The following is a 22,713-nucleotide window of genomic DNA, read 5'->3' as shown; positions in this document are numbered from 1 at the left end:
TCATAGGACAAAAACAAAGCTGTAAAATATATCCTCAAGTTTCCATGTGTAACAAATTATTATTCATAGAGAATAATTAAAAACATTAGTGCTTTTAGTAATAAAAAACATTACCTGATTCTGTGGGGTAGTCCCTGGGGCATTGGCTCAATTCTGTGTTGCTCCCTAGCAAATAAGTACAAAATAGTTTTACAAAGGTATTCCATTAGAAATAAATTAGGTACATATCACCATGTTTCTCTATAATTCAAGACATATGTTAAAGGTTTTAGTGAGCTGCAATCCAAAGAACATTTGGTGCCTATGAGATACTTCCCAAAGGGAACAAATTGTGTGAATTTTGCATAGCTTCAAAACCAGGCAATCAAAAGAAATAACATCAGTACTACCTGATCAATCTAATGGCTGAGTCAAGTATTTCTCCATGTTACAGAATTTCAGTTAATAGATAAGGAGGAAATAGTTTTGAAAATGAAGGCCTAGACAGGTATCCTGGTTTCACCTGGGACAGAATTAATTTTCTTCTTAGTACAGTGTTTTTGAATTTAGTATGAGAGCAACACTGATAACAAACCAAAACTGTTTTGGTTGTTGATAAGTAGTGCTTGTTTGTATCAAGGACTTTCCTGTTCCCCACACTCTGCTAGTGAGTAGGTGCACCAGGAGCCAGGAGGGAGCCAGGAGAGCTGACCAGAACTGGCCAAAGGGACATTCCATAGTAAAGAATATCATGTCCAGTATATAAACTGACAGGATCTAGTCAGGTGCCTTGATGTTTTCTGCTATACTCCAGCACAAAACCTACTAAATGTTGTTATTTTATGCACGCCAACCCTTAGAGGAGATAAATTCCAACCTAACTCCTGTTAATCTAACATGGAACATCTAATATCTGAGGTAAATTAATTGTCTTGTTCTCGTTTACCATTCTTCTGTCCTTGTTAGGCAACATGGAATTAAAACACTGAAGAGAAAAGGTGGTTGGGCACTTGAAGCCAGTACTAAAGATAAGCACACTCTCCTTTTTTTTTCCTTTTCTTAAGAGGCTAGTTTCTACTTGGGTTTGTTGTACCTTTGCCCTACATCTTTACTTTTATGTGGTAATAACAAACGAGAAAAAAGAATGAACAGCAAGGACTATATAACCAGCCCCCTCTCCTTCTACTTCTAGTAAATGCTCAAGAGGTCCAGATAGCCAACAGACCCCAATTTAGGGAATTGAAAAGTAACAAAAGACAACATCAAATCCTAAAAAATTATTTAGAATAGCTTTTGTGTGTGGTTTTTTGTGGTTTTCTTTGGTGTTTTTTTTTCTTGGGGGGGGGGGGTGTTTGTTTATTTGGGGTTTTTTGGTTGGTTTTTGTTCTGAACAGAGAAGCAGCTTACCTGGATAACTTTTTTATTTGGTGCATTTGCTGACTGTTCCAGAGTTTTGGCTTTCTTCTTTTCCTTTCTTTTTTCCTTATCAGCAAAAGTCCCACGCATTTCAGAGATGATATCAGAGTCTGTTTTTGCATACTGAATACGTTTTTCAAAAGAAAAAAATTTAAAAAATTAAAACAGAGTATATTCTGCAGTCAATAATACTGAACATTTTGCACCATGCACATTAACTGTGTATTGACACCCTTTTTTTTTGCAGAAACCTTTTATATTAAAACATTGTTATAAAATGTAGGCACACTTATGAAGTAAACAATTCTCAGTTTTTTCTGAACACAAGTACAGAAGTCTAAAAAAACCCTAATATGGAAATTACTAACTTTAGTTCATTGAAATTGGAACTCCATTTATCTAACATCTTTTTAACATCTGTCAAGGTAACACCTACAGAGAGATTCATTTGAGCTACACAGAGGACATCTGAGAAAATCAGAACTAGCGTCTATTAAAACGGAGTTTTCAGTCCCATTTTAAAGGGAGTTAAAATTTGACAGTGATTTCTCAGATCTCTGCAGAAATGTAAATTCAGCAAAACCCAAACTTCTTAAACAGAAAAGGCAAGTATCTTACAAAAACAACTTACCATTGGTTTCCCATAAAATGGAAAGCCTTGTAGCTGTCTCAAGGCATTGGTGGATGATCCAAGTTCTTTAAATATAACAAATGCCTGTCCTCTCATCTTCATGGTCTTTAAAGCCACAATGTCCACCACATGACCAAACTGTGAGAACAACGCGTACAGGGACCTCTTCAGCTCTGGGCACCAGGGAGAAAACAGATTACAACAGGTCACAGGCAAATTCCCACTTCTACCAAGACTGCTGTCCTTTGGGAACAATTACAAGACAATAAAAAGCAAAGAATTACGGACATCCAGATGCTCTCAGACACTAGGTCATGAAAAGCATGCCTTGTGAACAAAGGAATAACCTTAAAAGCAATAGCAATAGCCTGTTGCATATTCATATATCTCATACATGATGCATAAATTCCTTGCAAATTAAGAACTCTTCTGGATTTTGTCAACTTCTGTCCTTTAATCCTGGTGGTTCCATAAAGACTGAGAGAAGGTGGAAGAATGTTTGTCTTTTCCGATAAGGAGGTTGTAACTCTTTATGGGCCACAAGTCACTGCCATCTCTGTGTGAAGAGTTTCTTGATTATCTCATCTCTTGCTTGAGCTAGTAAAAAAATACTATATGCAGGGTTTCAATTTTAACATTATGTTGTAACCTAAAACTCTATTTAACACACTACTTAAGAGAATTAATACAGCATAACTTTCTAACATTACACATATAATATTCATTGTAACATTTGGGAAAAGCCAATCATAAAATATGCATTCTTCACAGAAAGTGTTGAAATGGTAAAAATAGTCAAAGCCCCTTAGGAATTGGAAGGAAAACCTGAGGCAGTGGCAGCTAACACCTCAGAAACCCGTGGCTTTTGCTCCTCTCTTTGACCTGAGAGCTTCCTGGGCAGGGGCAACTCTTCCAATTGCATCAGCGTGGCCATGGCTGGGAAGGCAGCGAGCAGATGGGTTTAGCTTCTCCTGCCAGCCCCTGAAGTGCCAGCTGTCATCTGTGTGCGCTGAGGATTCCGCTTCAGACTCGGAACTGGCGCAGCTGCTCCTGGGGCGCTGCTGGCACGCGGGCGCAGCGGTGCTGCAGCAGCTGTCCCGCACACAGGGAGGGCTCTGGAGCCTCCCAGGGCCCCCAAGGAGCGGAGCAGGGAAGGTGCCAGGATCTGCTGCAGGACCGTGGGGTTGTGGGGGATCCTTCGGTCTCTTGGATGGGGCAGGGAGGGGGCAAATGGAATCAAGATGAGACAGGGATCAGGCAGCCCCACACCAGGCAGCGTTTTCTCCTCTGAGAGCTCCTCGGAGCTGAGCGAGCTGGTGAATCCTGCGGAGCAAATGAGACCCGGGAGTGAGGGAAAGGCTGGCTGGGAAGGAGTCAGATAAACTCGTGTGGGCATTTCCCTTTCCAAGGGGCTCCTGGGGAGACAAAGGAGACAAGAGGGATTCCCCATCTCACGACATTCCCTTATTTCCTTCAGTAGCTCTATTGCAGTCACTGCATACAAGAGTTTACTTGATCCCTTTGATGCCAGGGAGCACCAAGAACTTGAACCTCGCTGGAGTCCAACCCTGTCTACCTATCACCGAGCAGAGGGAAAAGATAAAGAACCTGGGTGGGGGTTGAGCCAAAATGGCATTTTGCCACTTCTGATCTCCTCCCAGCTTTTGCAGTAGGGCAACAATCCCATCGCTGCAAACCACTCCCCTTTGCAAGGCACATGTGGACCTCGCTGGTAGCTCAGGGCTCCTGAAGGGGCTGCTGCAGTTGGCAACTGGAGCTGTTGTTGAACTTTTCACATTGCTTAACCCCCCCTGCCAAATGCCATCAAGTGGCTGAGGAAGGACACAAAAAGATTACCCTGGAGGAAGTGAGGCCAAAAGCTTAGAAAAGGATGAAAGAAATGCTCTGATGATGACAATGACAAAAAACACAATTTATTTTTGACAGCAAATGAGCACCCACCACCCTCCAGCCCTCCCAGACTGGCAGGCCGAGCGGGGCCGTTTCCATGGCATGAGGAGCTGGCAGCCTGCGGAGAGAAACCAGAGAGCCACGGTCAGTCACAGAAGGCTCCTGTGCCCCTGTCCCACCATGGCCTGTGCCCGGGCCAGGCTGCTGGCTGTGCTCAGAGCCCAAACCTCCTGACCCATTCTCCGTTTCTAGAGAAGGGCAGCATGGCAGGCCACATTCCATCTCCTCCGCTTAAGCACAGCACAGCAGCCTCCTCAGCAGCTGCAAGGGCGGGATGCCCGTGTGCCTGCTGACCTTCGCCCGAAGCCCTTCTGCCAGCCGAGCTGTGGAGCCGGGTACCCACCTCTGCAGACCTGCTGCCAGGAGAGGAGCCGATCCCGCACGAGGTCTTCGTCCTTCTTGAGGGGGATGCCCCACAGACCGTGACCCCTAGGGTAGCGCTGGCACTGGACACGCTCCATGGACGGTGCAGGCGCTTCCCCATCCAGTCCGGGCACCAGGTGTAATCTTCCTGGGAAAACAAGGAACAATTGCATGAAAGTCAATTCAAAACAAGACCTGGAAACAAGAAAAAGCGCCAAAGCCTGTCAGTGTTTCATGGGCCTGAGGAGGGTCTGACCACTCCATGCAGGAATTAAACCTGTCCACGGGTGGGGAAAAACCCCACCATTCCCGCCCATAAACGCACCCCTTCCTCAGGGGCCTGCAGACCAGCTGGGGCACGGCTTCCAAACCCGTCCCCCTCTGCTGCCCCCACCCACATGGATAAATGCTTTTGTCAGGCTGGCTGCCCCCGCCCCAGCCCCTGCCGGGCTGGCTGGCAGAAGCTGTCAGCAAGGCCAGGAGCTGGCTCCCCTTCTACAACATCCGTCCCCTGTCCCAACAAAACCAGCTTGGCGGCCAGGAGGAAAAATTAATATTCCCCAGCGCCGCTGAGCGGGGAACCTGCGACGCGTGGCCAGGCCGAGCCCCGCCATGCCTGGAAGCACGAGCACGGCCTGGCTGAGCCCCGCCATGCCTGGAAGCACGAGCACGGCCAGGCCGAGCCCCGCCACGCCTGGAAGCACGAGCACGGCCAGGCCGAGCCCTGCCATGCCTGGAAGCACGAGCATCCCCTGCCCCTGCGCCGGCTGGGGACTCATCTTGATTTCATCGGGGCTCAGAGTGTGTCCTCCAGGAAGGGGCTGCAGCCAAAGCCAAAAGGCTTTGCCCCGCCAGCGGCCAGCTCCAGGATGGTGTTCCCAGCTGCACGTGGTGCTCCAGAAGAACATGCCAGCTTTGCCTCGGCTTGCGGGGATATCATGATGCCATTGAGCTGCAGGGGGATGTTTCCCCTGTTCCAGTCTATGGCACCTTCACCGCACTGCCACCGCTTCTCCAACAGGACAGGGAGCACTGAGCCGCTCCCTCCAAAGCTCGCTGGGACCAGCAGAAGCATCTCCCCGGCTGCGCTCTCTCCTCTGTGCTGTGGCCACAGGGAAACGCTCCGGGGTTTTCTTGGAGTGCCACAAGATGCGTGCAGCTGGTACTTGCTGGGCTCCTGGATCCTACTGAGTGGAGCGATGGATCTCTGCTGTCTCCTGGGCCAGGCAGGGCTCCTGCAGCCAAGAATGCTCAAAAAGGTCTTCCAGTGAGGGCCTGTCTGTGGGGTCCATGGATAAACACCACCTGATGAGGCACTGGCACTCTGCAGTGACAAACCAGACACGGCTGCTCAGCGGGACAAGGCTCCTGTCCACGCTCTCCCACATTCCTCGGTGCCCAGGCCACACTAGAAGTGCTCAGAGCTGCAGCCAAAAGCTTTCCGTCGATCCTCCCTTCCGGATGAGAGCAGCACAGAGGCACACGTGCCACCTCCTCCAGCTAAGCCCAGGAGATCAACCTCCTCACTAGCTGCAGGAGCAGGGCGCTTATGTGCCAGCTGACCCCTCCCAGCCCCATTCTTCCTCCCAAGCCTTGAAGGCACATCCCCACCTTGAGACACCCGGGGAGGGAAGAAGAGCTGGCTCCGGACGATGTCCTCGTTTGTGTGGAAAGGAAGGTGCCCACAGACCATGTCATAGAGCAGGATACCCAGGGACCAGATGGTGGCTGGCCGGCCATGGTAGCAGCCAAAGAGGATCCACTCCAGTGGGCTGTATGGGACACAGGCACAGCTCATCAGGCTGATGCTGCTCCCTCCCTTCCTCCCTCCCAGCCAGCTCCCGTTCCGCAACAGCCAGCCCTGCCCTGCTGAAAAGTAACTTGGCTGCAGCCGGCTGAAGAAGATTTCCCCCTCCCTCATCCCCCTCTGCCAGCAAAGGGGGAACCTCTGCTGCCTGGCTGGGCCCCAGCACTGGGCTCACCTGACATCCGTGTGTAGAATGTGTCCTGGAGGATCGTGCCGCACCCGAAGTCAATGAGCTTCGCCTCGCCCGTGGCCAGGTTGACGAGGACGTTCTGGGCCCTGATGTCGCGGTGCAGGACGCCGCGGCTGGAGCAGCGCCGCACGGCCTCCAGCCCCTGGCGGAACAGCCCCCGCGCCACGGGCTCCGTCAGGAACCCCCGCTCGGCCAGCGAGTACCAGAGGTCCTGGCAGCGCTGCGGACGCTCCGTGACCAGCGCGAAGCCGTCGGGCAGCTCGAACCAGCCCAGGAGCCGCACGATGCTGTGGAAGCCAGGGCACGACACCATCCACAGCAGCGCCAGCTCCAGGGGCACAGGGGCGCCGCTGTGCTGCGGGGGAACCGCGATGCCCTCAGCGGGGCCGATGCTGCGCCGCGCCTCGGGCACCCCTGCCCGGCCCCAGCGCAGGAGGGGCAGGAGCTGCTCCAGCTGCTGGAGCTGATTGCCCTGAGATTCCCTGGGCAGTCCCTGGTGAGGCAGCTGGGCCCTGCAGCCCATGGAGGGCACGGAGGGCAGAGATGCACCTGCAGCGCCTGCAGGAGCCCGTGCCGGAGCAGGGGGATGCCTGAGCGGAGGCTGCGACCCCGTGAGAAACCTGTGCTGGAGCAGGGAGCTGGCAGGGACCTGCAAACCCCTGGAGAGGAGCCCACGCTGGAGCAGGGCCCTGCCAGGACCTGTGAGCCCATGGAGGAGCGAGCCACGCTGCAGCAGTTTGTGGAGAACTGCTGTCCGTGGGATGAACTCACTGTGGAGAAGTTCATGGAGAAGTGTCTCCAGGAGGGACCCCTGGCACAGCAGGGAACGACTCCTCTCCCTGAGCAGCAGGAGAAACAACAGGGGATGAACTGACCAGAGCCCCCATTCCCTGTCTCCCTGCACCCACTGCGGGGGGAGGTAGAGCTGGGAAGGAGGGAGGGAAGGGCAGAAGGTGTTTTTAAAGCTTTGTTTTACTTCTCACTATCCTGCCCTGATCCAGATAGCAATAAATTCCATTAATATCTCCAATTTTGAAAATGTTTTGCCCATGATGGCATTTGCTGAGTGATCTGTCCCAGTCCTTAACTCAACCCATGAAGCCTTCATTCTGTTTTCTCTCTCCTGTCCATCTCTGGAGGGGAGTGAGAGAGCAGCTTTGGTGGGTGCCTGACATCCAGCCAGGGTGAACAGACAACACTTCCTATCCTTCATTCATTCTTTCTTTCCAGAGGTCACTGTGAGGGGGTTGAGTGGGGCTTTGAAGGGGGGAGTGAAGGTGGTGGGGAGTGGTGGGGACAGGAGCCACAGGAACGTGGGACAGGCATCAGAGGGGCCTGGGCAGCTGTCAGGGGGCACAGCCTGTCCCCCTGGCCCAGCAGCAGGGGACAGGGGGCACAGCCTGTCCCCCTGGCCCAGCAGCAGGGACAGGGGGCACGGCCTGTCCCCCTGGCCCAGCAGCAGCCCCGTGCCCTGCCCAAGGTGCCCCAGAGGCAGGGGGAGACCCCAGTCCCGGGGCAGCGTTTCTGCCCCGTCCCCTGTCCAGCCCAGCCTGCCCCGTGTGCGCAGTGACCGCTGGCACGGGCTGCACTGGACACTGTGACCTGCTGGGGACACTGAGAGCTGCCCCGCTGTGACACTGCCAATAAACATGTTGAGCTAAGACAGAGATGGGGACATGGGGGGGATGTTGTAGGGGATGTGGGGGATGCTGGGTTTGAGGGACTTGAGGGTTCCTGGGAGGGACCTGGGAGTTGCTCAGGGCTTTGGGCACCCCAGGCTGAGCGGCTCCAGTTGCACTGGGAGACCCTGGTGGAGGTTCTGGGCAGCTGGTCAAGGACCCCCTGCCCTGGAACTGTCCCCATGTGCCCCCATCCCAATGTCTCATCTCCCTGCAGTGGCTGCCCCATTCCTTACTCCCCTTCCATACTCTCCTTGCCCCTGCCTGTTCCCATGTCCCCCCTGTCCCGTTCCCGTCCTGCTCCCACACCAATCCGGACCCCATTCTTGATCCCTATTCAGTATTCCCTGTCCCTGTCCCCATTCCCAGTCCTATTCCCTGTCCCCATTCCCCTTCCCTGTCCCCATTCCCCTTCCCTGTCCCCATTCCCTGTCTCTGTCACCAAAATCACAAGGAAACATGACAGTGTTTCGGTAGATTCTCTTTGTCCTGTGAAGTTGAGTAGCTGTTGGTGTTTCTGTGCTGCTGCTAATCCCTTCCATGAAAAAATCATTCTGGGAAGGAGCAACAACATCTGACACGCACCAAGTGTTGCCACCAGCTGCTCCAGGTGCTGCTACCAACAGCCCCTGTAGGACGGAGCACAGCCCCCAGTGCACACCAAAAGCCAGAGAATCTCAGGAAAACGGGAAACTGGACAAGACAAACGCAGATCTGAACCAATGTGGTTAATCAAATGTTCTCAGTTTATTCGAGATAAGATGGTAGTTTATATAAGCTTCTACATAGTTTACAGAAACAAAGGCACTCTGATTGCAAGGCTAACAATGTTTACCTTTTCCTTAAAGTGGCTTGAGCCTTAGACTATAAACGTATACTAATTCACACCCAGACAGCCCAGTGGTCCCTGTCACACCTTAATACTATTTCTATCTGCGCCACAAGCTCAAGCCACAAGCCACAAGCTTGGACAGGGTATCCAAGGGCCCTTTGTGACATGCCCCGGCTGCGGAGGGCTCTGCTCCCTGTGCGGACCAGGGCCGGCGTGGGCAGAGCACACAGAGGTTTCAGGGCACCTGGGGGATTCCTAGCCAGACGCTTCGGGCTGATCCAGCTGGTCCCTGCTCCCTGCTGGCCATGGCCAGAGCCGGCTGGGATGGCCCTGGCACAGAGTCCCCTCGGGTCCCCTCAGCTCTGGGAACTGACCATGGCTCTGTTCCTCTCTCTTTCAGCCCTTGAAGGCATGGCCAATGACATCAGTGTCCCTGTCGGAAGCCTGGCAGTTCAAACATTGTACGTCCTCCAGGAAGCAGAGAGAGCTCCATACTCCATCTTTGACAACCTGCATGATCGGCTCCGCAGGGCATGGAGGAGACGGCCTCGTCTGTCGGGGCTCGGCTGGCTGCGCTGCTGGAGCTCTGCAGAGATCTGATCCCAGAGGCTCTGTCTGCTGGGGCCACCCGAGCCAGCAGGAATGTTTAATTTCTTCAAGATTGTTCTTTCCTTTTTTTTGTTTTTCTTTAGCATATAAATATAGGATGTGTTTTAATAGACAGACTCCCAGGATCTTTCTTTTGCTGCCCAGGCTCTGCAGGGTCTAGGGGAAGAGGGACAAAAGGGATCCTGGGCTCAGCAAGCTGCCCAGGCATGCAGGTTTGCAGGGAAAATGGCCAGAAGCCCCTTGGCCTTTGGTGGTTCTGCCAAAGCCTTTGTGCTGCTGACAGAGCAGATGGGCAGGGGCTGGAGCTGTGGGGATCTCTGTGAGAGCGGTGCCTGGAGATGGCCACAAGCCCTGTCCCAGGCAGGAAGCGCCATCCGTGTCCTCCTGCCCGTGTGTTGCTGCCTGGATTGCTGAGGGCTCCCAGGTGCCTCTGGATGGGCTCCTCTGGAGCTCCTGTGGGGCTGCGGCGCTGCTGCCGGGCAGGTTGGCCGGGCTGGGGAGAGCCTGAGGGGACGGGGCCACGAAGGGATGAGGGGCTGCGGAAGCCCTGACAGGACAAGGCAGTGGGAAGGCACGGGGGGGACGTGTGAGGGAGTGGGTAACGTTGGCTCGGGGAGGAAAGTGGGTTGGAGCCAAAGAGACCACTCACCCCGATGTTCCTGTGGCAAACAGAGCACGTTTATTCTCAAGCCCTTCCTTCTAAAGGGCCTTTGAAAAACCCAGTCTGGATGATTTCACTGGTCTGATCTCTGTGCCCCTTCAGATTCTGGCCTGGGGAATGCCTGCAGCCTTGGGAGAGCTGTGATGGGCCAGGCCCCTGTCAGTCAAACCAGGGCTGGTACATTCACCCCGTACAAGCCAGCCTGCACGGTGACACGGCAACAGAGTGCGAGGCACAGCTGCGGGTGCTCCCCGTGAACCTCAGCTCTGGGACCACTGCCTGCCCCAAGCTTCAGGGGCTGCAGGGGGAGCCCGGCTGGGCTCTGCCCTGGGGCCATCCTGCAGGGACAGCTGCACACAGCCTGCAGCTTTGGGAATGGCATTAGTGCCTAGGCTGGGGGGGAAGCTGCAAGTCCTTGACTGCTGTCTTGTGTTGCTGAGAAGAGGAAGGACATCTTGGAACTGGGGATGCTCTATTTGAAGTCAAGCGGGCAACTTTGTGGTGGGGGAGCTGCGTGGGCCAAAAGGACGCAGGGATGCCGGTCAAGAGCAGCTGAAGGTTGGCCAGTGTGTGGCCAGGTGGCCAAGAAGGCCAAGGATGCCCTGGCCTGTGTCAGCAGCAGTGGGGCAGCAGGAGCAGGGCAGTGACCGTCCCCCTGGGCTGGGCAGCGCTGCTGCCATGGCTGGGAGTGCTGTGTCCCCTTGTGGGCCCCTCTGAAGCAGAAAGTCCTCGAGGGGCTGGAGCCTGTGCAGAGAAGGACACGGGAGCTGGGGAAGGCTGTGGAGCACAAGGCCAAGTAGGGGGTGCTGAGGGAGCTTTAGCCTGGACAACGGGAGGAAAATGGTGAACATGGAAAATCCCATGATGAAATACACTGAACTGGAAGATATTGGCAAGGGGTGAGTCCAGCCACAGTTACTTCTACACAACCATGGGCCAGGTGTTTTGCTGGTATATCAGGTGTTTCACTGGAAGATCTATCCAGTGTGAAGTCAGGCCAGCTGCAAACGTGTTCAGATACTGGGGATAGATTGTCCCATCGCTTCAGTGCTGCTCAGAATTTGTGTGTGTGCTCAGAAAGCATTGTCAGAGACATCTCCATGCTGCTGAGGTCTTGCCTGCATCAAGGAACAGGACCTGGAAGATCTCTTTGTCTCTCAAGTGTGGGACAGCTCTGTGTTAACTTCTTTAGCATTTTTGTATGTCTCAAAATCACACTGCCACACTAATGAAAAAAGAAGAACCTTGCTTGCCTGAAAGAGCAACCTACCCCCTATCAAAGCTGTGAAATAACAGTTCTCAGGAACATTTCTTTCCCATGGTTTGTGGAAGGAAATATTGCATGGTCAGGATAGGAACCACACAGTTTAGAAACTGAAACCCAAGATGAAAGAATAAATTCCCTTTAGGAGCTGAGGCAGTAAACCCCAACACTTCAGCAACCGGCCCAGGCACTGCCCATGCACTTGAGAGGAAAAAGGATCATCTGCCTTCTGACAGAGCCCTCCTGCATCCTGCAAGTTTTAGGCATTTACAGCAGAGATCTCCTGTGTGGGCTGGCTTTCACTCTAAGAAATAAACAGCTTCTCCTTTCTCTGCTTCTGTTTTGTTTCTAGGACTTTTGGACATGTGGTTAGAGCACTCAACAAAGCCACAGGAGGAGAGGTAAATGCCAACAGCCCCCGCAGACTCTGCTGCACCCGAGGGGCTTTCTCCTCTGGTGTGGGCAGCTGTGGCCAGAGCTTTGGGTACAGCTGTGCTGAAAAGGCAAAAGAAGCACAGACTGGTGCCAGCCTGCAAAATACATTTGGGACAGTCTTTGTCCTTCTCAGCTGCCAAAAAGAAGGCCCAGAGGGCAGCAGTTCATTTCGGAGAAGGATGTGCTCACTCGCTCTCAATTGCTAAAACAAAGGTGGTGCCTCAGAGCATCTCACTGCTCTTTGGGGCGACAGCTTCCGAGTCCTGAATTCTCATCTCTGCCTGCCAGAAAATGCATCTGAAAGTTACTGGCAGTTCCTCAGGCACCTGCAGTGCTGCACTTGGGAACTGCACACAGGGAGAGATCTGCAAGGCATCCCTAAAAGCCATCGCCCAAGTTGTATCCACAGAGTATTGAGGCAAGGATCACTTCTTCTGAATCCCATACAAAGCAGCAGGGAGTGTGCTCAGAGGTTTGTGAGTGATAGCTGAGACACCACTGTTAGCAAGTGGACACGGCAAAACCTCAGTGGCCCCGTGTCCTGTAACTGGCCTCCAAGGGCGCGGAGCAATGGGCTGGTGCAATGTCAGTTCCAGTTCCTGCAGTGCCTAATCACGAGGCAGTTTGGCACAGCTCGGCTGCGTCATTGCAAAATCACTCGCTCCATGTGCCTTGTAGTCTCGTGCCACCAACTTCTCAAGTTACTGATTTTCAGTGTCATTTTAGGTGGCCAGAAAGAAAATAAGACTTAAAGGATTGAAGAGGAAGCAAGTAACCGTTAATGAAATCAGTATCATGAAGAGGCATAGGAGTCCCAGTGTTGTGAATTATTTAGACAGGTGAGTGGTCATGGACTTATCCCATGAATGTGTGTTTACATACAGCAAACACGAGAGGTTAAAAACCCACTTTGGTCACTTCTAGAAAGTAGAGCTGTTAATTATTCTGTAATAATATTTCTCTACTCATCTCCAATGGATGAGAAGAGAGTGCATCTTGTCTGCATGAGTCTTCCCTGGCACACGTAGTTTGAAAATTAATCAGAAATTATTCAAAACCTGGATCATCTGTATCTTACTAAGTTAATACCCTCTAAGTTCACTGCCTCCACATTTTTTTGGGATAGATTTTTTAAAGTTTCTTAAATGCTGATGAACCATCCTAAAGCTGATTTCCCTTGGATTGTTGCCCTTCTTTTCCATTGCTATGCATGCCAGGAAGACTAGGTGCTTATTTCCAGAAACACCATGCGTGACAGGCTTTTTATCTGGGCTGTTACTAAACCACGCTTTTCGCTTGCTGGCCATCTAAGACATCTCCTTTTTCACAGCTGTTCTTTTCTCCTTGAGACTGCACAGATTGCAAACCACACACAGCCAAGAGGGAATGTCTATTGCTTTGATTCTGCCTTTGTCTCAAAGGGACCCAAAAACAAGAATCAACCCCTGTCTTTTCCAAACAGCAATGTAGCCATGTACATTCATCCCCGTGCCCTTGTTTCCTTCTTTCAGCTACCTTCTGGGTGAGGAACTCTGGCTGCTCATGGAGTACATGGACGGAGGCACTCTGAGCGATGTCATCAGCAAGACCTGCCTGTGTGAAGGTGACATAGCATCCATCAGTCAGGAGGTCAGCAATCCCACCTGTGCTTCCAAGGGTTTGGGCAGGATTGTCTGGGAAACAGGGGCTCAGAACAGGAGAGGTTTCATGTATAAAGCTTTGTTTCTGCATTGCTGGTATGCTATGGGCAAGTAAAAGCATCTCAAGTGAAATGCCTGCCAGTGCCCTCGCACTCACTGTACTCTGTTCTTGTACTCTTATCTCCTGCTGTTGTATTCTCACTCTGCCTCTTGTATTTGCTGTTCTCCATCTTGCCTCCTTAAACCTTTGCCTGTCTTCACTGCATTCCTTGCTTGTAAAAGCAAAGGTGCTGGTAGCAGGATTTGAAACGAATGGCAAAGGAAAAAGGGGAGACTCATTTCCCTCAGTCCTCAGCTAAAAACCACAGTAGTGCAGCCAAAATGCTCTTTGCTTCTGAGCACACCCACTGCAGCAGCAGTCATCCTGGCTGGTTTGCAGGGGACAGTGTACAACAACAGCAGGTGCTGTTGCTCTTTCCAAAGCTGGCATGCCTTTCCTTAGAAAGGTCCTGCTCTGCAAGTGTTGGAGCAGCAGCTCTTCCTCTCAATGGCGCTGCGTTCTGCCATTACTCGCCATTCCCCCGCACAGGGCATCTTTCAGATTCTTTGTTTCTTTTCTTGTGCCATGGAATCACAGCGCTAATTTTTGCCCTCCTGTTTCTGTTTTCTCTCTCAGTGCCTGCAAGGACTGGATTTTCTTCACTCAAACCACGTAATCCACCAAGATGTGACGAGCAGCAACATCCTTTTCGGAGCCGACGGCTCTGTCAAGCTGGGTCAGTATATCCTTGGTCAGGTGCATGTTCCAGGGATGTGGGGTGAGGGGCTGCTTTGAGTGACTGCCAGCTCCCCAAAAATGGTGCTGGGGGCAGTGCAGGGACCCCCCCACTGTGAGCTGATGGCACGGTTGCAATGTGCACAGAGGTATGACGAGGAACAAGCAGCCAAGAGTGGCATTGCTCTGTGTGTGTCCCTTCCAGAGGGAAGCAGTTACAAGTCTAAAGCTTCCAAAGAACAAAAGCCACTGCTGAAGGCAGTGTAAAAAATGTGGGGATTTTTTAAGTCACCAATACCATATTTCCTTGGCTAAAGTCCTGAGGAAACAGAGCAGGGACAGTTGTCCAGGACATTCAACAGCACGTTCTCAAACTTCTACTGGGGAATTCCTTTGCTCGATTTCCTAATTGCACAGAATTCAAATAAAACCAGTATTTTGCTTTCCCCTCAGCTGATTTTGGCATCTCTGTTGAGCTCGGCCCTGAGGAGAAGAGACCGTCCTCGGTAGCCGGGACTCCTTGGTGGATGGCGCCTGAAGTGCTGATGCGTGAACCATATGGCCCCAAAGTGGACATATGGTCTTTTGGAATTGTGGGAATTGAAATGGTAGAACAAAATGTTCCTTACTGGAACCAAAGTCCTGCCACGGTAAGGAGCAAATGCTGATCCCGCTTGTCTTTCTCACCTGCCCCGTGTTCTGCGTGCCATTGGACAAAATCCCATTGCCAGCTGCTGGAACGACTTCCACCTAAAAATGTCCCTGCAACACATCAGCATCTGCTGCAGTTTTGGTTGCATCAGTGTGGAACTCAAGCCTTACCACATGCAAACAAACCCCATTCTCAGGCAACACTTTCCTTTGGGTTATAAGCGGTTCCAGTTCTTTTGTCTGTGTAGATGACCCCAATAGCAGAAACGAGCATCTTAGAACTGGTGTTATCCTTCCAGAAATGAAGGGAAGAACCCCAAACCCAGCAAAGTTTCTAAAACAGTGGTTTCTAGAGAGGAACTTAACCCCCTGTGCAGTTTCTGCTCACTGGGAAAGATGCCTGAAACCTGGGCATGAGGCTTCAAGGCCACAGAGTCCCTTCTGCTTCTTGTGCAGTGTTGCTGAAACACTTAGTGGCCGTGTTTCTCTCATAGCCCAAGCCACGTTCTCCACGTCACCAAGCCGGAGCCTGGTGAGGGGGAGAGCCCACCAAAACCTCCTGTTGTTTCCTGGCATTTTCTGGGATGGGCCTACCACTCATGCATTGACTTGAGTAGGCAAACGAGCAGAGGGTGTCCATAGGGATGGCATTTCTCCTTTTTCTGAGCAGGAAAAGTTTTTCTTTTGCTGCATAAGAAGACTGCTGAGAGACAGAGCTGCAGGTGGCTCCTGTGTGCCCAAGCAGGCATTTTCATCCCAATACATTTGTGCATGCATCTTAATGTGTCTGTGTTGAATATGAGATTGTAAATGTTTGTTTCTTTACCTGGGGATTAACTGGTGGATTTCCTTTCTTTTCTTCCAATTACCATAGTTTTCAAGAGCAGGACAAAAAACTTGATGAGTCTTGTTCTATGGCAACTGTGCTTAAGGGACCAACAAGCACTGCAGAGATGCCGTTCATGTACTAATCCTTGGAATTAGTTAACATAGCAAAGTCCCCCTTCCAAAAAGTCTGTCCAGCTGGTGTGAATCCTCAGAGAAGGAGATGTGCTTTTGCTGATGTAGTTCCCACTAACTAGGTCAGTCAATGAAATCGGCTGCCAAGGCAAGATTGGCAGGATGTTGGCAAAGCTGTGGTGGCATCAGAGTTTGGGTTTTTTGTTGGTAAAGGAAAGTCATCCCTGGGTCTCTGCCAGGGCAGAAACTGCCACTGCAGAATGGAGGTTAAACAATGGGCTCTGGAGAGCAGTTACAGATGGGAAAGAAGCAGGTGGAGCCTCGTGTTCCCTTTTTCTCCAGACTAAACACCTGAGAGCCACAGCAGGGACGCCTCAGCTGCGGCAGCCCAAGCTCCTCTCGGCTTGGCTGCGTGACTTCCTGAGCTGCTGCCTGCAGAGAGACGAGGAGCGGCGCTGGTCTGCCGACGAGCTCCTGCAGGTAAAACGCAAAGGGGCTGCAGGTGAAAGAGTGTGCGAGGGATGGGCTCCTCCTCCAGTGAGGCCCGAGGCATCAGATGAGCCCCCTTCCTCCTCACCTCCACTCTTGGTGCTCTTCAAATGAAAATGCTGAGCAGTGCTGGGCTGGGCTGGGCTGGCAGGGCTCTGTAAAGTCCTCTGGTCCAAGTGTCCTGCAATGAGCAGGGACATCTTTAAAGAGATCAGGTTGCTCAGAGCTCTGTCCCACCTGACCTGGGATGGTTCCAGGGATGGGCACCTACAAGTCCTGGGACAACCTGTGCCAGGGTGGCACCATGCTCCGAGTAAACCAGTTCTTCCTTAGACCTACTCTGATTAGATCCCCTTTGTGTTTTAAACTATTCACCCACATTCTATTGTAACTGGCCCTGTTAAAAAAGGTGTCCCCCACTTTCTTTAAAGCCACTCTGAAGTCTTGGAAAGCGGCAATAAAGTCTCCCTGGGGCCTGTTCTTCACAAAACTGAATACCTCCACCTCTCGGGTGCTCTGTTTTCTGACTGTCTCTGTTGCCCTGTTTTGGAACTGGGTGGTGTGTTCTGTTTTACCTAACAGCAAAAGAATTGAAGTAGAGCAATGCAGGGTACAGAGCCATGCAATGGTGGCAGAGGAACCCAAGGCTGCCAGCCCTGGCAGAGCAGTCTGGAGAGATTTGGCTGTGGGCAGGAGGGGCTGTGGGGCCTCCCTGTGAGCCTCTGAGGGGCCCTGGTTTGTGCCCCCCACCCCACCCTTAGAGGCTTCTGGCACACAAACAGGGACAGCTGGGAGGGACTTGTCCCAGCCCCGTCTGCTGCCTGGCACGCTCAGGCAGAGGGGAACTGGCCCAGGCTGCTGCCAGGTTGTGTGGCAGAGAGGTGCGGGGACGCTGTGCTCCAGGAGGGTTTGGATGGATGGAGACGAGAGATCTCTGAAGGCTGCTCTTAGAATATCAGGTTTGTTACAGAGGGGGAAAGGTCCTGCGTGGAGCCGCCAGACGCAGCACGGGGCAGGGCCTGAGGGAGTGGGGCAGGGAGAGACAAGGGGGAGAGAGAGACAAGAGGATGCTCCAGGAGAGGGTGGAAGTTCCAAGAGGGGGGGAGTTCCAGGAGAAGGGGAGTTCCAGGAGAGGGGAAATTCCAAGAGAGGGGAAATTCCAAGAGAGGGGAAATTCCAAGAGAGGGGAAATTCCAAGAGGGCGTCTGGCTCCTCAGGGACTCCTTATCAGGGGGTTTCAAGGTGGGCTGGAACAAGACCTGGGCCAATGGGGTCACTGACACCTGATGCTTCAGGGGAGGGTTACAGGTGTGGGGTGAACCATACATTGGGGTGAGATCCAACAGTCAATTTGGCATTTGGACCTATCTACTTCTCTAACTTCACTGGTTAAACTAACACTCCATCAATTCTCTCTTCTTATAAGGAAGAAAGTACAACAATTGTTATTTACATGAACAGTGCATGAGAACTCTAGTAGAAATATGTAAACATTAGGAGGCAGAGAAAACTTTTAAGAGAACTTTAAAGCATTTAAAAGAGCAGGGTGAAATTACACAGCCTTCCTGTGATGTCACACACCCCTGTGATGTCACACAGACATCTATGGGATGTCATATTGCCCCTGTGATGTCACACTGACCCTGTGATGTCACTCGGATATCTCTGTGATGTCACACTGACCCATTGATGTCACACAGCTTTTTGTGATGTCACAGGGGCATCTCTGTGATGTCACACTGACCCTGTGATGTCACACATGTATCTGTGATGTCATATTGCCGCTGTGATGTCACACAGCACCTGTGATGTCACACAACCTCCTGTGATGTCACACAGACATCTCTGTGATGTCATATTGCCCCTGTGATGTCACACAGCTCTCTGTGATGTCACTCCGACATCTCTGTGATGTCACACTGACCCATTGATGTCACACAGCTTTTTGTGATGTCACAGGGGCATCTCTGTGATGTCACACTGACCCTGTGATGCCACACAGACATCTCTGTGATGTGACACTGATCTCTGTGAGGTTACACAGCCACTGTGATGTCACACTGTTGCACCAGGACACAAAATAACTCACGCACTCTTATTAAGATTAAGAGAGTAAAAGGAAACAACTTTATTTTTTAATCATGGTATCAGAGAATAATGAGGTTGGAAGAGACCTCTAAGATCATCAAGTCCAACCTGTGCCCTAACACCACAACTAAACTATAGCACCAAGTGCCAAATCCAGTCTTTTTTTAAACATATCCAGAGATAGTGATTCCACCACCTCCCTAGGAAGACAATTCCAGTATTTTATTATTCTTTCAGTGAAAAAGATTTTCCTAATATCCAACCTAAACCTTCCCTGACATAGCTTGAGGCTGTGTCCTCTTGTTCTGCCAGTTGCTGCCCGGTGGAAGAGACCGACCCCCACCTGTCTGCAGCCTCCCTTCAGGAGCTGTAGAGAGCAGTAAGGTCACCTCTGAGCCTCCTCTTCTCCAGGCTAAACAACCCCAACTCCCTCAAACATTCCTCACAGGGCTGGTGTTCCCAGCCCCTCACCAGCCTCGTTGCCTCCTCTGGACGTGCTCAAGCATCTCAATGTCCTTCCTGAACTGAGGGGCCAGAACTGGACACAGCACTCAAGGTGCAGTCTCACCAGCGCCGAGTACAGGGGGAGAATGACCTCCCTGCTCCTGCTGGTCACACAATTCCTAATGCAGGCCAGGAGCCATTGGCCTTCTTGGCCACCGAGGCACATTGCTGGCTCATATCCAACCGGCTGTCCACCAGCACCCCCGGGTCCCTTTCTGCCTGGACACTGTCCAGCCACACTGTCCCCAACCTGTAATGCTGTAGGGGATTTTTGTGTCCAAAATGCAGAACTCGGCACTTAGACTTAGGAAACTTCATGCTGTTGGACTCTGCCCATCCATCCAATCGATCCAAATCTCTCTGCAGAGCCCTCCTTCCTTCCAACAGATCAACACAAGCTCCCAGCTTAGTATCATCTGCAAATTGACCAATGAAGGATTCAATGCCCTCATCCATGTCATCTATAAAAATATTCAATAGAACTGGTCCCAGCGCAGAGCCCTGAGGGACACCACTGGTGCCTGTCCCCAGCTGGATGCAGCACCGCTCACCACCGCTCTCTGGGCCGGCCATCCAGCCAGTTCCTAACCCAGCACAGAGCGCTCCTGGCCCAGCCGTGGGCTGCAGCTTTTCCAGGAGTGTGCTGTGGGAGACAGCATCAAAGGCCTTGCTGGAGTCTAAATAGCCAACATCCACAGACAGCCCTGCCTGCATCCACCAAGTGGGTCACCTGGTCATAGAAGGAGACCAGGTTGCTCAGACATGATCTGCCCTGTGTAAACCCATGCTGCCTGGGTCTGGTACCCTGGCCACCCTGTAAGTGCTGTGTGGTAGCACTCAGTATGAACTGTTCCATTACATTTCTATAAATATATCTGGTATTCCATCGCTAATCCTGTGGGACAAATTGCACTGAAGTTCAATTCCACCTGTCCGATCTTTTACACCTTTGAGAAAGTCTGGGGCTGGGATTGGATCCAGCCACTCAGAGGCTCCTCTCTTTGAACAAATTTTAGAAGTCTAAACGTCCTGGAGGGTTTTGGGGTTTCAGGGTGGCTGCTGGGTATCATTTCTCCATCTCATGATTCAGCAGGAGTTTCTCCAATAAAGAAATAATGCTTTTGCCCGAAGCTCCCACTCTACTTGTGACAGAAACCCTGTGAGTGTCTGGGACCTCCCGCCTCTTTGGCAGCCTGGGCACTCCTGGGATGTCACCGTGGAGCCCCTGTGAGTGCCCGTGACAGACCGGTGCCTTTGCAGCACAAGGTGCGCTGGGATGTCACCATGGAATGGCTGTGATTGCCTCTGACCACTCGGCTCCTTACCATCCCCAGAAAGCCCTGGCAGGTCTCCACGGAGCCCCTGTCTCTCTGTGTGTGACATTCCAGCTCTTGAAGAGCCTGGAGACTTGGGAAGTCCCCATGGAACCTCTCTGAGTGCCTGTGGCAACTCGGTTCCTTCACAGGCAAACATCACCAGCCCCTGTTGCTGTGCTCAGTTTCCATGGAGACCATCATCAACCCCCCATTGCGATGGTCAGTTTCCATGGCAACCATCCCAGACCTGTTGCTATGGTCAGTTTCCATGGCAACCATCCCCAGCCCCTGTTGCTATGGTCAGTTTCCATGGAGACCATCATCAACCCCCCATTGCGATGGTCAGTTTCCATGGCAACCATCCCAGCCCTGTTGCTATGGTCAGTTTCCATGGCAACCATCCCCAGCCCCTGTTGCTATGGTCAGTTTCCATGGCAACCATCCCCAGCCCCTGTTGCTGTGGTCAGTCCCTGGGCAGCTCCATGGAGATCCCATGCCAGGGGTGGTTGCCATGGACACCAGCTCAGGCCTGCAGCCACAGGCTGTTGCCATGGCAACCTCTGGCATCCCATTCTCAGGATCATGGGATCCCAGAACCACAGAACTGGCTGAGCTGGGAGGGACCCATCGGGATCCTCGAGTCCTGCTGCTGGCCCTGCACAGGGCACCCCAACACTGCCAGCCTGGGCCTGGCAGCGCTGTCCAAACGCTGCAGGAGCTCAGAGAGCCCTGGAGCTGTGACCCTTCCCTGGGGAGCCTGGGCAGTGCCCCAGCAGCCTCTGGGCAAAAACCTTTCCCTGAGATCCAACCTCAGCCTGCCCCGACTCAGCTGCAGCCGCTCCCTGCACTCCTGTCCCTGGGCACCAGAGTGAAGAGGTTCCCTCAGCCCCAGCCAGGGACCCGCTCCCAAGGCTGCTGCCATGGCCACCAGGGCTGGCACCAGCTGCGATGCTCGGTTTCCATGGGCCGGGCTTCAGGAATGGGATTCCCCAATTTCCTGCTCCCGCTAAAACCGCGCTGCCGCTCGCTGCCCTCCCGCCTCCCATGGAAAGCACAAAAGGCAAAGATCCTGAGCTGGGATTAGAACAATTTAATGGGAACAGCAACGAGATAAGGAACAAACAGGAACAGCGACAACAAAAGGGATAAGAAAAACTATTTACAAGGAAAACTACAACACAATCAGTAGACCATATGTCATTCATCCACTCAGTTGTACATGCCACTGAACTGCTGCACCGGGGGACTGGCATTATCACACCTTGCGTTTCCCTTTGGCATTCTCTTTCAGGGCGCAGATGAGACAAAACCAAAAAGTTCAGCTTTAGTCAATCTTTACCTTCAAAGGAAATTCAGGACTGTGCAGCAGAGACCAATGTTCTGCATGTCCAGGAATCTCGTGCAGAGAGCGATGCTCTGTGAAATCAGGAATCCCGTGCAGAGAGCGATGCTCTGTGAAATCAGGAATCCCGCGCAGAGAGCGATGCCCTGTGAAATCAGGAATCTCGTGCAGACAGCGATGCTCTGTGAAATCAGGAATCCCGTGCAGAGACCAATGCTCTGTGAAATCAGGAATCCCGTGCAGAGAGCAATGCTCTGTGAACAATCACTCGGCCAATGGCCCAGTGCAGCCGCCTGCAGGAGCCCAGGCTGGCACAACCAGCCCGGAGCCGCTCTGTGGCTACTGAGCCAGGCCGAGCCGGGCCGAGCCGGGCCGAGCCGCAGCGATTTTCAAAGGAGATTGGCACTGGAGCTACTGACTTGACTTCGGTGCTTTCTGTGAAAAACGTCAATCACTTGGTTTTTAAGATTTTAAAAGTTTAATAATTAGAGTAATAAATTAACACTTAGAGTAATAAAAGTTTAAGAGTTAGGACAATTACAAGACAATAAAAAGCAAAGAATTACGGACGTCCGGACGCTGTCTGTGAAAAACGCTGCGAGGCCTTTCCCGCCCTGCGCCGCCGGGATCTGCCCGGCGACCGATGACATCACTGGAGCCTCGAGCTGCCATTGGCGGGCCGCAAAGAGCGGAGCCAATGGCGGGGCCGGAGGCGGCTCTGGGGGCGGGGCCGCAGCGGAGCGGCGCCATGGCTCCCGCGCTGGGGCTGGGGGCGCTCCTGGGCCCCGGGGCGGCGGCGAGAGGCGAGGGGGACCCCGGCACCGGGAGGGACTCTTTGATCGCCCATTCCGGAGCACCGAGGGGCCTGAACCCCCATTCCCGGGCGCCGCCATCCGCCCGCACCCCATTCCCGGCATGGGTTCTACCCTGCACCCCCTTATCCGGCACCAGCAACCCCCGCACCCCTTTCCCGGCCATCCCGCCTCTCCCAGCCCCCAGAGCCCCCTTTTCCTTCACCCAGAGATCCCCTGGAGCCCTATTCCTGCCTTTCCCAGCGCCCAGCCCCTCCTTTCCTCAACGCCGAGGACACCCGGGACCCCTATTCCCAGCC

The 22,713-nt window shown here is 52.5% G+C and overlaps 2 protein-coding genes across 2 annotated transcripts in view; one reads left to right on the top strand and one right to left on the bottom strand.

Moving 5' to 3' along the window:
- Positions 1–22,713, top strand: part of LOC140681387 (U2 small nuclear ribonucleoprotein B''-like) — a 399,750-nt gene that overhangs the window by 239,426 nt on the left and 137,611 nt on the right. The gene's annotated exons all lie outside the window — the stretch shown is intronic.
- On the bottom strand, positions 5,545–9,384 carry LOC140681353 (serine/threonine-protein kinase pim-1-like). Its single transcript, XM_072921002.1, has 4 exons — positions 9,327–9,384; positions 6,348–6,771; positions 5,972–6,153; positions 5,545–5,684 (listed from the first exon to the last, which is right to left on the bottom strand). Exons 1-4 carry the CDS (start codon positions 9,382–9,384, stop codon positions 5,545–5,547), a joined length of 804 nt encoding a protein of 267 aa, XP_072777103.1.

Source organism: Taeniopygia guttata, chromosome 35 (assembly GCF_048771995.1).
Source record: "Taeniopygia guttata chromosome 35, bTaeGut7.mat, whole genome shotgun sequence".
Lineage (NCBI taxonomy): Eukaryota > Metazoa > Chordata > Aves > Passeriformes > Estrildidae > Taeniopygia > Taeniopygia guttata.
Note: the sequence above shows the minus strand (reverse complement) of the source record. Positions and strands in the feature narration are given on the sequence as shown.